The following is a 14,618-nucleotide window of genomic DNA, read 5'->3' on the forward strand; positions in this document are numbered from 1 at the left end:
CTTGCCATGCCTACAACTGTTTATTTTAGTAGGTTCCAGTGACTAGGACTGAAAGTCTTTGGTATTTCTTTTAGGGACTATTTTCCCAGTTCTGATGCCTCTGTCTTTCTAAGGTACCCTCTGGTTGTTCAAGCTCCTTCCCTACCTTCAGTTTTTTAGTGTGAGGAGGAAAGTATATTTAGGCAACATTGAAGAGTGGATTACATTTATATTTCTTTATTGGTATGGCAGCTTGAATTTATGAAAGCTGCATTATCAAGAATACTGCTCAGAAAGATCAATGATGGTCAAAGAATACTTTTTGGGGGGAGGTGGTAGTGGGGTTTGAACCCAGGGCCTCACACTTGCGAGGCAGGCGCTCTACCACTTGAGCCACTCTTCCAGTGGAATTCTTGCTTTGGTGGGGAAGGGGTCAAGGGATGCTTTCAGGTGGGGCAGAATCTCAATAAGTTGCCCAGACTGGCCATGACTCAGGTGATCCCACTGCCTCAGCCTCTCAAGTACCTGGGACTACAGCACTCACCACTGAATCCCACAGCTATATACTTTTTGAGTACTGGGAGGCAGACCTACTGTGTATATTAAATCATAATATTTACGGAGTCCCCTATTCCTGCAGGAATAGGGTTTTTGCTGGCCCTGCCATGGACCAAATCAGAAAAAAACAGACTTTTCACCTTCAGAGCACACCATTAGTATGCAGCATGACAGTTCATTTTATGTTTGATACTTATATCTTTCAAAATAAGTCTTAGATGAATAGAAAATTCAGTTTATATGAATATACTCACTAGTAAAAGTAGTAATTCTAGCCAGTTCCAGACACTTTTGAAATAGGCAAACTTAAATTCTTTCATTTTTTTGAGTTCTTGTGTTGTGAAGACAAAAAGAAAAATACAAAATGTGATTTCACAAGAAGCAATAAAATAATCATAGTAGCTAACATATCTGAGGAGCTTCACAGAGTAAAATTGCCATGAAGTAAGTATTCCTCCAGTTGCAGGGAATTCTGCCACCAATCTATAAAATTAAGTTTGTGAAAGTATTTATGAGTTTTAAAATGTTTGTATTTTTACTACTTGACTCAATGTGAATTTTCTAGTCAATGATGATGTATACTTTAATGATAATAAATTTTTATTTTGGTGGTATGGAGGTTTTGAACTTAGGGCCTTACACTTGCTAGGCAAACAGCCACACCCACTAGTCCTTTCACTTTTTTCAGATAGGGTTTCTCCCTAATTTTGCCTGGACTGGTCTTGAACCATCATTCTCCTTACCTTCACCTCCCAAGTAGTTAGGTCCCCAGGTTATGTGTCCCCACACCCAGCAATAATCACTTATTTTGTCCAAAATGTGTTTCCACGGGGTCATGAGTTCAACTAAAAAAATTTCTAGTAGAATTTTAGTTTTCAGTACTGGGTACTGAACCTAGGGCTTTAATCATGCTGGGCAGGATTTGCTTATTTCTTATTGGCTCAACTTTTTCTATATCCTGAATATTCACAGAGGTCAAAAAATATAAATGAGAAAGATGTAATTTTAGTTAGATATTCATCCAATTTTTTGTTCAGACTTCTTGTTCATAACTGGAAATACTAATTTATCTCCATAGGAGAATGAGACATTGTTTAAGAAAATGCCATGCTTAGGTCCTGTTATTAGTTAAGGCTGTCCTCCAAATATATAATTCTTGAGTATTTCAAAGGAGGGAAATACATCCTTCCCCATTAGCTTATCAGAGATACAAATGACTTCTAAATGCCAAAGTCACATATTCTACTAAGACAAATATTTTCTTTTACTTTAGACATTGAATGTTAGATTCAAAGATCTATACAAATAAAATTATAATTCTGACACTGAATTTGAAAAGGTTGTTCACTGGATTTCTGGTGTTCTCCACAATCTTAGATAATTAAGAATTGGCAGTAATTTAAGGAACTAGCATTTCTATCACAGTTATTCCTATCTAAAGATATTGGCAACATTTATTGATTCTGGAATAAAGTGCTGCCAAAAAAACCCAAAAAAACAAAAATAGACAAAACCTCAGTGACAACTATAACCATTACATTTTGAACATAGTATATATTCAGTGTGGGATAAGTAAGTGAAGTAAAAGGAACATATAGTATGGTCTGAAGTACTGACTAATGAATAAAAAGGGGAAAAACTCAGAACTCTGATAACTTGCCTAATGTGTACAAAAGGGAAAACAAATTGATGTCATAGTGTAGACTTTATGCTTCCATACAACTACTGATTAGATATGCCGATTAACAGTTTCAAAATCTGATTCCTTCCTCTCTCCCTCCTTTCCCTCTCTCTCCTTTTCTTTTTTCAGTTATAAAGAGATTTATTTTGGCTCATGGCTCTGGGATCCAAGGTTGAGGGACTGCATCTAATAACGGCCTTCTTGTTAGCAGAGCCCCAAGTTGTGCGGGGTATTATGTGGTGAGAGATGAGGATGTCAGTGTGTATGTGTGTGCACGTGCATGTGACAATCTGAAGTCTCAAAAAATATTGTGAAAGGTAACAGAGTTGGCCCAGTGGTACAGGTCTGTAATTCCAGCACTTGGGAGGTGAAGGCAGGAGGATTCCACTGAGGCCAACCTAGGCTACATAGTGAGATCCTGTCTCAAAAAAAAAAAAAAAAGATAACAGAATGAGCATAAAATTTAGAGACAGGAACTGTGGACTTAATTTCTTATCACAAAAAATTCCTCATATGACTTTAAGCTATTGCCCCAATGCTTCCAATCTTATTTATGACATAGAAATGATTGTTCTCTTCTTTTTATTGGGAGGGGTGAGTGATGTTGGTAAAAAAACAAAAAAACAAAACAAAACTCTGATTCCCTGAGAGAAAAGAACTTTGAAATGAAAGATATAACGTGTACATTGGTTATTTATTTAAGATAGTTCGTTTCATTCATTTTTATAAACTTTAAAGGCTATGGTATGTTTTGCTGCCACCACTACATAATTAGCTAGTCTGAGTAAACTCCAATTCCGTGTTGCAGTTCGAGAAAAAAAAAGTAAGATTTATGAGATGTGGCTCACTGACATTTTTGTAGACTCTGTTGTTCGCCTCTCTAGCAGTTATCTTCTAACCCACCCTTCCTTCCATTTTTTGGTGGTACTGGGATTTGAGCTCAGGGTCCTGCATATGCTAGGCAGTGCTTTACCACTTGAACCTCATCCCCAGCCCCCAATACTTTCCTTTTATCAGAATCCTAATGGTAATCAGGTACCCACTCATCCCCAGATCACATAGGTGAAGCAGATTAAGTCCTCAGGCAGATCTAATCGTGGTAATCCTATTTCCTTTGCCAGTATTTGATTTGAGAACCCTATCAGTTCTACTAGTTAGCATGGTCCAGGTTGGGAGGTGACTTAAGGTAGCCCAATCAGACTAATGGAAGGAATTTTTTTCCTCTCTGGTTGCTACTCTCTCCTTATGGATATCAACATCATATAACCATAGATTCTGCTTATAGACAACCATCTTGGGGAAGCTTGAGATAAAACTGACACTGATATTGCTTATACTCTCTCTTCAACAAAATTAGAGATAAGGGCAAAATAGTTTCTGCTGGGTAATGAGGGGGTGGGGGGAGAGGGAGGGGACGGGAGGGGGTAAGGGAGGGGTGGGGGAAGGGGGGGAAAATGACCCAAACATTGTATGCACATATGAATAAAAAAAAAAAACCTGACACCGAGGAGGACAAAACTGAAACCATGTCAAAGAAATAGAGGCAGGCCTTTAAATTTACTACAAAAAGTATTTGCCTTAATTCTGGAATTGCTGCTATATGACTAAAGTAAATTTATTTTTTAAGTCCATTTCATTTGGGGTTTTCTGCTACAATCAAAAACCTCCTAACAGATTCAGAGGTAAAGAGCTGAGATTCAAGTTAGGCTTGTATCAATTGGCTTTTATTAGATTACAAGCCACCCCCAAATGCAGTAGTTTACCATAAATACTGATTATGTGCTTGCATAACTCAGGTGACCCAGCTGGGTTTGACTAGACTAATCTCAGCTAGGATTGCCAGTTTATGTGCCATCGGGCTGGACCCACTATGCTTCTTTGAGATGGCTCTGCTTTACATGTCTCTCATTCCCCTCCGGGTTCCAGTAACTCAGCCCACACAAATTCTTCTCATGGCAACTATAGAAATACAAAAGAGCAAGTTCTAATGTATAAACTCATATCAAGCTTCTGCTTGTAGCATATCTGCTAACGTTTCATTGACCAAATCAAATCACATGGTTGAGTCCAGCATCAAGGGCTGGAGCACTGCAACCTGCCTGCCCATGGTGGCATGCCACTGACAGGTTACATGACAAATACATGAAAAATTGGTGGCTGGGTGCCAGTGGCTCATGCCTGTAATCCTAGCTACTTGGGAGGCTGAAATTGGAAGGATCAAGGTTTGAGGCCAGTCCAGGCAAATAATTCATGAGGTCCCATCTCTGGACTGGAGTTGTGGCTCAAGCAGTAAAGCATCTATTTTGCAAGTGAGACACCCAGCTCAAATCCCAGTCCTCCCCCCCAAAAAAACCCCATAAAAACAACTGGGTCCATTTTTGCAATATATCACAGGCTCTAATCATTTCTAGGATACTGGCTACAACTCATTTTGTTCAAAATTTAAATAGTTCATTCTTGAGACAAATATGAATAACTTAATAAAGAAGTCCATTCTGAAAAGCAACCAACAGATTATAATGATTTGGCTATAGGAAGAAATTATCAAGACTACATGTTAGGTCTACGCAACTACAGAGTGACAAGAAATAACACAATACATCTTTAAGCAGTATAAAACTAACATAAGTGATTCTCCATGTTCCTAAATAGGTAGTGAAGTAATGAAAAATAAATGTGATGTTCATATCTTATGATTTTTTAAAATTTTATTCATATGTGCATACAATGTTTGGGTCATTTCTCCCCTCTTCCCCCCCCCCCGCCGTCCCCTCCCTTAACCCTCCTATCCCCTCCCTCTTCCCCTCACCCCCCTCGCTTCCAGGCAGAAACTATTTTGCCCTTATCTCTAATTCTGTTGAAGAGAGAGTATAATAGCTTATGATTTTAGTCAGCATAAGCATGCACAAACTTGAAACCCTAAGGACTCCCAATGCCTTCTAAATTCAATATACTAATAAAAAAGTTTTGAGTCACTCACCTGATGATGCAAAACAGATTTACATTAGCATTGTATAATGAAAAATCAATAAATACAACTCTCGTTCCTCTTGTGATCCAGCTGTTTAGTTGAAGATCAGTGAACTTGGTTTTGGTTTCAGATTTTGATTTTGACAAAGTGAAAATATATCCCCCATTCCGGTAAACACCAGCAAATCCCCAGTGCCAAAGGGAGCTGGTATTAGAAGTGGAGTACTTCCATCTGTTAGATATAAAAAGAATAATGGAGAGATGCAAAAGCCCAATTCAAAAATATTCTAAGAATTTAACCTTTGGTTCAAAAGTAGTAGTTTTGCTACTCAGGAGGTAAAGGTAGGAGGATCATGTTTTGAGGTCAGGCTGGGTAAAGTTAGAGCAAGATCCTATCTAAAAACAAACTAAAAGCAAAAGGATGAGGGCTGTGGCTCAAGAGGTAGAGTACTTGACAAGCAAGCTCAAGGCCCTGAGTTCCAACCCCAGTACTTAAAAATAAAGAAAAACTTCGTAAGTATAATAATAATTTTAAAGAAGGGCAATGAATTAAAATATTAACTTAAAAGGACTAAGATTTAATATGCTTTTACTTTTTGGTGCTTATTGTGGGCAACACACTGAAAAAAAAAAGTGTTGGGGACGAGGCTTAGTGGTACAGTGGTTGCCCAGCATATGTAAGGCATTGGTTCAATCCTAGCATTGCAAATAAATAAGTAAATAGTATCAAGGGTTTTGATTCAGAAATATCTATGTCAGTATGAAGGAAAATGTACTTCATACTTCATCTTACAGAAGTTATATTTCATTATAAAAGCCTAGTAAGTAAAAACTTTGTTACAATGTCTATATTGTTACATAGCTATTTTAATTAAAGCACACAAATCAATATAAAATGTGTAAAACTAAATTTTATTTCCCCATTCTTTTGGTTTCTAACTTAATTACAATATAGTCAAAAGAAGGAAGCCTTGATTCCTCCTTTCAATCTCTGTATTCAGCTTAGGGGCTGGCAGAGTGGCTCAAGTAGTAGGGTATCTGCCAACCAAACATAAGGTCCTAAGTTCAAACCCTAGTACCACCAAAGATTACTGCTTAAACTTGTTTTTCTATTAATACACTATGTTTTCAGCAGGAGGGGAGAAAGTGATACCACTAAGAAAACACTATACATATATATACATACACACACATATATACATATACACATACACACACAGACACACACAGTTTTTTGTGATATTGGGGTTTGAACTCAGGACCCTGTGCTTGCTAGGCAGGGCACTACACTTGAGTCACACCCCCAGTCCAAAAGTACTTATAATTTAATTACAGCTTCATAGTTGTAATTTTGAGTGTTTTTTGGTATATGACTGTTAAATAGGAAAATTTGTTATACCCACTCTTGCCTGGCTTCTAATTTTTAATATGCAATGTTTTTAATTAATGAATTTTACACTTTAGATAAACATGCAAATCATTTCTTATTTTGGTTGTGGAGGAATTATAGGTATTAAACTCGAAATTCTAGCTAAGCATAACATAGTAAACTAAATCTAATCCAGGCTGAGCATGGTAGTTTACAGCTATAATCCTAGCTACTTGGGAGGTGGAAATTGGGAGGACTGGGGTTCAAGGCTAGCCAGGGCAAAAACTTCACAAGACCACATTTTAACCAATAAAAGCTGGGCATGGAGGCACATGCCTGTCATCCCAGCTACATATGAAGCATAAATAGGAAGATTGCAATCCAAGCCAGTTTGGGCATAAAAAAAATAAAAAAATACCAAAGCAGAAAGCACTTGCCATGCAAGCATGAGGCCTGGAGCTCAAACTCCAGTACTGCCAGAATAATAAAAAACCTCATCCATAATGTGAATTTTGATATTTAAAGTATTTGGACTTGTCATAAGAATTCAGAATATTAAAATAAGTAAGAGGTCTTAAAATTCTAATTTAAAATTTATAATTAAATAATTATTTTTATCTTATAATTTTGAGCTGAAAGGGGAGTGAACAGTATTGTAATATTTAAGAGAATGTGCAATCATACTTACGAATTTATTAGATTTATAAGCATTACACAAGCTCTCAAGAATGTGGAAACACACATAAAGAAGAAAAAAGTAGGAGGGATAAAAGGAGGGGTGAATGTCACAATGTAAATGTTACAATATAACCTCAGTATAATACTAAAAAATAAAAATAAAAAAAGAAGAAAAGTCAACAAATCCACAAAGCAATTAATCCTAGAGGGTCAGAGGGGGTTGTTCAAGAGAAGAAATATAAACATAACTCATATTTATAATATAAACTATTGACCAATGATTGAAAATAATCATGGTATAATTAATAATGAAAGGCTACAAGGAACTTTTCCTAAAGTGTGTGTACAGGAGGTGACATAAAAGAACTACGTAACAGACAACGTTCCATGATAGAAAACAATAAATATACAGACTGTAAATTCAAGTAATAGCAGTATGAGGATGTTATATAAAAACAGGAAGTAGGGCGGGTTGGAGTGACTCAAGTGGTAGAGTGCCTGTCCAGCAAGGGTGAGGCCCTGAGTTCAAACTCCAGTACCACCACCAAAAAAAAAAAAATCCTAGAAGTATGTTCCAGGAGTGATAACAGAGCAAAGAGTAGCTGTTTTCTGGAGAGTGAGAATTATGAGTAGGAACGGGAAGAACTTTGTAAATATCTATATCACTTCAGTAGAATATTAAATACAAAAAAGGTTTATTCTCTTTCTCCTACAATTTCACAGGACTCTAAAAGCACAAAGTGTAAACAGCACTGATCCCAGTAGATTTTTGTCAAGGGAAGGCGGTGCCAGTGGCTTTGGGCTTCCACATTTTCAACATGGAGTGTAGATGTGAGTCTACCCCAACTTTGGAGTCAGCCATTCTGGAGAACGGTGACCACAGTATCTTTGGCAAGCATCATTAGATTCAGTTGCCTGAAGAGCACAAGTGCCCACTTTAGTAGTGATAGCCACAGAAAACATCACTGAGGTAAGCCAGAGTAAAGAGGGAGGAAAATGGAAAGAACACCCAAGATGCTCCCTAAGGATCCCACAAAATTTTCGGGGTGAATTTGAGGGAATCTGGCCAGAGCCAGAAAAGCCAAGTGACTACTGCACAACAAAAACTGATGTTCTGCCTTGTATCCACTATGACTAAGTATTTCACATTCCATAGCCAGAAAAAAAAACTTTGTATCCTAAGGTAAGCAAACAATAACAAAACAAAAAAATACCCCTCTACCCTCCCAGTCCTCCACCACCCCGGAAAAAAAAAAAAAAAAGGCTCACTCTTAATTAACCTTTTTTTTTTTTGATGGAACTGGGGTTTGAACTCAGGGATTCACACTTGCAAAGAAAGCTTTGCAAAGCAGGCTTGAGCCACACGCACCTCCAGCCCCACTCTTCTTTTTAAGCACTGCTATCTCCGAGTCACCTGCCTGCCAGCCCACAGCCTGTGTTAGTTGGAAAACTAACACATTTTTATAATTTTTAAAATATACAATGGTATCTGCTAGAACAAGTTACTGCATAATTTTATATATTACTTACTCAGTATCATGTTTGAGGCCAAAATCAGACAGGTCTTCATTTTCCGAAGTATATTTGTCATAGCATTCACTCACCAAAGATTTAAAAGGTGAATAGATCTTGCATGTATTATTGCGGACTTTTAGTTGTCGGACTCTGGGAACTCCCAAAAGTATGTTCTCATAATAGATGCGACTGCTGTTGTTTAAATTATACAGCTTCTGGTTATTGTACCATGAGTCCCAGTATAAACCTTCCAAAAGGGGTCCTTCCATAAACTTCGTATCGAAAGATAAATGTCATGGGAAAAATATTTTTATATCCACAGAGTCTGTATTCATAACATTTTGTATAAGAGGTTGTATGAAAATTACTGTCCAAGACACCTTTAATATTAATAATGCTGCTACTGGCGAATACTTATTGAGCAAGAGTTGTACTAGGCATTACTCTAAGCACATTATAAGTATTAACTAATTTAATCCCACAACCCTCTTCTCTCCTGCTTATGAGTATATTGAACATTGCCTTGCAATATGTAAATATCAGAGCTCTTGACTTTACCCTAAATGTGTTTATACCCTTCCTGTTTCTTTCCCCAACTCTGGCCATGGAAACTGCTATTCCTGGCGGTCTATCTGCTCATTCTAAATCATCACAAATACAGGGTTCATTTTTTCTTCTCTTCCTTTGTTGTCTTTGCCATTGGTCATGTACATGTCTCAAGACAGCACAATAAAAGAGAGGTAGGATGAGCTCCAATTCTTCTCCTGTCATTCTAATGACTTATGATCTTTTAGCCCTTATCTCATTCCTGTTAGTCAGACTTTCTCATCACTGACAAAATACTTGACAAAACATCTGAAGGGAAGGAAAGATTTATTTCAGCTCATGATTTCAGAGGTTTCAATCCATCATAGTGTGATGGGCATGGCAGAACAGAGTTCTCATCATGGCTGCCAGGAAGCAGAAAGAGAATGCCTGTGCTGTAAAGGACATTCTCCTTTCCTCACTTTCATTCCACCCAGGTCCCAGAGTTCATCCTTTCTGGAAATGCCTTCACAGACACATTGGAGGTATGTTTTACTAACCTAACCCCACCTCTCAATCCAACTGAGTTGATAAAATTAACCATCACATCCTCTCCCTCTCAGGGAATGATTTTATGTCCTTGGTAGGTTTTAATTTCCTAGCATGGTATTCATGCTGTGACCATTGTCCAATCATAATTTTCTCTTTTCTATTTTATCTTTTGTATGCCTACAAATCAAACATAGCTCTACATGTAGAATCATGGATAGTACATATTGTTCCTTATTCCTAGAATGACTTCCCTTATTCATACTTTTAAAACTCAGTTTCAGTCATCACTTCTGCACAGCACTTCCTAACTGTCTTGTCCTTTATGCACACGTGTCATGGGATCTCAGACTGCTGTTCCCTTAACTGTTCTTTCTTCTTCATAGGAAGAATTCCTATGTTATGTGTACTGGTAAAACCAAGTCTATTCAACGCTGTAAGAATGCTTCTCTTTTGTAATTCAAAATACTGCAATATTCTCTATATACTTATTATATACTGTAAACTACTGTAACATACATAGTACAAGTTGCATGCTAGCCAGGCACCAGTAGCTCACACCTGTAATCCTAACTACTTGGGAAGCTGAGATTGGGTGGATCAAGGTTCAAGGCCAGCCTGGGCAAATAGTTCACGAGACCCTCATCTCCAAAATAACTAGAGCAAAATGGACTGGAGGTGTGGCTTAAGTGGTAGAGCACCTGCTTTGTAAGCACTGAAGTCCTGAGTCACTTATATGTATTTTTTATACACAATTATAAACTAACTTTAGATCCTAATCCTCACTTAAGAATCAAGTCTTATATTTTCCAAAGGAAATGAGAAATGTCTGGAAAAGTATCAAAAACTTAAAGCTGTAAGAATAGTATCATACTGTGAATACAGGCTCTCAATAAACACTAAGGGTTGGTTGACTCTAATAATTTAAAGAAATGATACTCATTTTTACTCATTCCTTCAACAAATATTCCCTGAGCTCTTACTAGGTGTGGCAAGGGTTTATGGAATAGCTACTTCAACCACAGTCACATACCTTACCTTCCAAAAATCAGTTATGCTGCGAATAGACTTAAAGTTGGTTCTTTCATCATTAGGTACAGAAGTGTCCAGAAACAGAGATGACATAACCTTGTTTAAGTAATACGTATGTGGATTTACCATCCCAAAAGTCACTAAGGAGAAGAATTTCTTGTAAGAATTTATGTTTAATTACTCAGTTTGTCAGGATTAAATGTTATGTTTTATTCCCCATTGTTTTGAAAATTCCACCTTATTATTTTGCCTAATTATAAAGTCATAATTAAGAATTTAAAACAGAAATATACAAAGCAGGAAGAAGTTTCATATAATCCCATTACTAGGGTTGGTCATAAAAAATTTGACATTTTCCATACACACATTTATAAAAAAAATTTCTTTATGAAAGTGAGGTCACAACATATCCACTATACTTCATGTTGGCTTTTTTCTCTATAGTGAGAATAGGAAATATTGTACAGTGAGTGGCTGAAGCTATGATCTTTGAATTCAGCAGGTAAGGGTTTGAGCCCCATTGTAGTAGAGATATCTCCTACTTTTTGTTCTGTTGTGAGGGGTAACATGTTGCACACAGAACATTTAAAATAAATGTGCTTTGGAGCAGAGTGCTGTTGGTTTATGCCTGTAATCTTAGCTATGTGGGAGAATAAGATTGGGAGAATCAAGGTTCAAGTCCAACCCAGGCAAATAGTTCACAAGACTCTTATCTCCAAAATAACTACAGTAAAATGGACTGGAGGTGTGGCTCAAGTGATAAGAGTACCTGTTTGCAAGTGTGAAGCCCTGAGTTCAAACCCCAGTCCCCCCACCACACACATCCCCCAAAAACCTCATGCTTTGGTACATATTAAGAATTAAAAAAATGTTACTTCTTTCTTCCTTTTTGGGGGGTGTTTGTGAATTTCAGAGAATAGACTAAGTATGTCTTAAATTTTTTCCAGAAGCCCTTAAAGTAACCATGTATCTTCAATATTCCCTGGTACATATGAACCTATACCATTCTTTAATAGTTACATTTATTTCACTATATATACCACAATGTTAAATTCCCTTACTAAGGTAGACATTTAAGCTGTTTTCAATTCACTATAAGTGTTAAAATATCGCTGATCAGTGGGATTATGAACAATCCTTTTGCTTGTATTTTTCCATCTTCTGAATGTTCTATAAGCATGTTATTTTTATAACTAAGCTCCTATAAACATAAGATACTTTAATTTATAGTTAGTTACCGCTGTCTTTAATTTAGCCCTGACTCAAACTTAACCCCTGCAACACCAATGAATTAGTTCACTGGAACACAAGTGCCAATGTGTAGCAATGGTGACATGAGAGAAATCCTGCAAGTGAGCTTAGAACTACTGTATGTTGGGCACTTAACAGATAAAATGCTCTTTAATATGTCCTTCACATATTAAGGCAATGCCATGGACCCAAGACAGCAGATTTTGGCTTCAAAGGTTTTCCTAGTTCTCCTTAAAGGTCTGCATGGATTCAGCACAAACATATTTAACTATTATCTGTGCAACACCTCAGTGAAAAGAACAAAGCTAATTCACCAGGTGAATTTCTATGTATGGTCCCATTTGTACTTTACTTATGAAACTGAGCTAATATGTCTACATGGCTCCTAGAGATAAAATTACAATTGTCAACCCAAGGGATTATGCTTCAAATAAATCTACTAAATGAAAGGAATAATTATATTCACTCAGTGTTGATGAAGGAAGCTTTTCGTTACATTTGTGGCCTCAAGTTTTGCCCCTTAAAAACAGGAAATAAGTGTTAATCGTAGGATAATGAGGTGGAATATGTGTTACTGTTTTGGGGAAATTTTAGTAGTATGACGACATATGATCTATAAAGTCTGTATGCTTTATTTTTATCTCCATATTTTAACTTCTAGAATAATCAACATCCTTATCTACATCCGTGTACTTACATATACATAGGTTTATTAAAAAAATAAAGTAGAGCAACAACTCCTGAAGCGTGGTTCTAATTTCTATTTCCTTTCTGTAATACAGATGTTTTGAAGTCCCTGTGAGATATAAAACAAAAAATTTCTTTACATTACTATATAATTATTGTTAGGTCGACGCTGATGGGAAGGCCAAATTGGAGCCAAATAATAAAGCAAGCAGGCTTTAAGCAGGCTTTATTGAGAGCGCGCTCTCGGGCGAGGTTCACCATCCCCAAAGAGCAGGGCCAGAGAAGTCGCTCCGGAGAAATGGCAGCCCAGTTTTTATATCCTGGGTGAAGTCAAGAGCTTAAGGTATTATGGGGCATCGGGATAGGTCGAGGTTTGGTGGGGAGGAGTTCGGGGTAATATGGGTCAGACCCATAGCCTGCCAGCAGGAGTTGCCATGGTAATCATGAAGGGAAGGAGGGGTTGGAGTGGAAAGTGAGCAGAGTTCCTGATCACCATGGGGTGTTTGGCCCACCGGCCAAACAATTATAATGTATCTAAGTAACAATGATGGAACACCATCACCACTTTGAGCTGTCACACTGCGTGAAGGAAAGCCCGCACAGCTTGTTTCTTTTAATTCCCAATTTTATGAGCCAGGGATAATTACTAAATCTTCCTGTGGGTAAGTGGACAGCCATTTCATGACTGTATACGAACAGGTTTTTATGACATGGATGTTTCCTCTCCAGTCGTGTCTTAAAATGAAAACCAACATACAAAACACACAAATTCCTCCGGCGGCCCTGCTGGCTGGGTCCGCCCAAGGCCGCGACTCCTTCCAGCAGTCGGGGGACAGTCACTGCACAGCTGGTAACCGGGGCCAGCTCCAGCCTCCTTAGACCACGCTTTTCAAACTTCTGTAAATCAGACTACAAGGGAGTGTGTGCGCGAAACGCCCACTGCGCCCCACCTCTCGCTCTAGGCGAACCCTCACCTCCTCGGTGCCACCGAGACGCCTCAGCCATCGCGGACCAAGACGCCGCCGCCCGTTCGTCGCGCGGGCGCGAACGTCCTTCGGCGCACGCGGCCGAACGCCTGCGCCTGAGTCTGCGCCTGCGTCAGCTTCTGCGTCTGCGCCTGCGCCTGCGCCTGCGTCAGCGCCTGCGCCTGCGTCAGCGCCTGCGCCTGCGTCAGCGCCAGCGCCTGCGCCCGCGAGAGCTCGAATTTCTCCACGCCCGGAACGCGCGCTGCGGTGAGCCCCTGGATTCCGAAGTCGCACCTTGCTGGCCGCAGGCTGGGAAGTGCGGTGGCGCGCTGCTACGGAAGGCTCATTTATAGCTCGCGTCTGTGGAGAGAAGAGAAATCAGCATCGCCACCTATGACAGTAGCAAAAATGACAAAAAAAGAAAAAAAGTGTAGTTCATTTCTTCCTCGTGGCATAGCACGCAGGAGGCAGAGGCAGTAGGATCTGGAGCTCAAGGCCAACCTGGGCTCCGTAATCAGATTTTGTCTTTAAAAGGAAAAGAAAAGTAACACACACGCTCCATCTTACCTAGATTACAAAATGGGGCTGGAGGTGAGACTCAAGTGGTAGAGCACCTGCCTAACCAATGCGAAGCCCTGAATTCAAAACCCCAGAACCACTAAAAAAAAAAATTCCTAAGTGTACTTACGATTCACTTTAAATACAGTTCATGTATCTCATGTTTGACTTACAAATACGTAGAATATTATGTTTCCCAGTAATACTACTTTTTTCTCTTTGTAATGAAAATTGGTTTTATTTTGGCTATAAAAGTAATATGAAGAAAAGTAGTACATATTATTTTAAAAACTTTATAAAC

The 14,618-nt window shown here is 38.5% G+C and overlaps 1 protein-coding gene across 1 annotated transcript in view; it reads right to left on the reverse strand.

Annotated features, from left to right (window-relative positions):
• Pkd2l2 (polycystin 2 like 2, transient receptor potential cation channel) overlaps positions 1 to 13,886 on the reverse strand; it is a 31,743-nt gene extending 17,857 nt beyond the window's left edge. The window contains exons 1-6 of the mRNA XM_020163324.2: positions 13,769 to 13,886; positions 12,805 to 12,903; positions 10,863 to 10,996; positions 8,766 to 9,022; positions 5,199 to 5,420; positions 792 to 1,020 (exon numbers count right to left, since the gene is read on the reverse strand). Coding sequence (XP_020018913.2) covers positions 792 to 1,020; positions 5,199 to 5,420; positions 8,766 to 9,022; positions 10,863 to 10,996; positions 12,805 to 12,903; positions 13,769 to 13,799 — 972 coding nt within the window. The 5' untranslated portion in view covers positions 13,800 to 13,886. The remainder of the gene's footprint in view (positions 1 to 791; positions 1,021 to 5,198; positions 5,421 to 8,765; positions 9,023 to 10,862; positions 10,997 to 12,804; positions 12,904 to 13,768) is intronic.
• Between the last annotated feature and the right edge of the window lie 732 nt (positions 13,887 to 14,618).

Source organism: Castor canadensis, chromosome 6, assembly GCF_047511655.1.
Source record: "Castor canadensis chromosome 6, mCasCan1.hap1v2, whole genome shotgun sequence".
Lineage (NCBI taxonomy): Eukaryota > Metazoa > Chordata > Mammalia > Rodentia > Castoridae > Castor > Castor canadensis.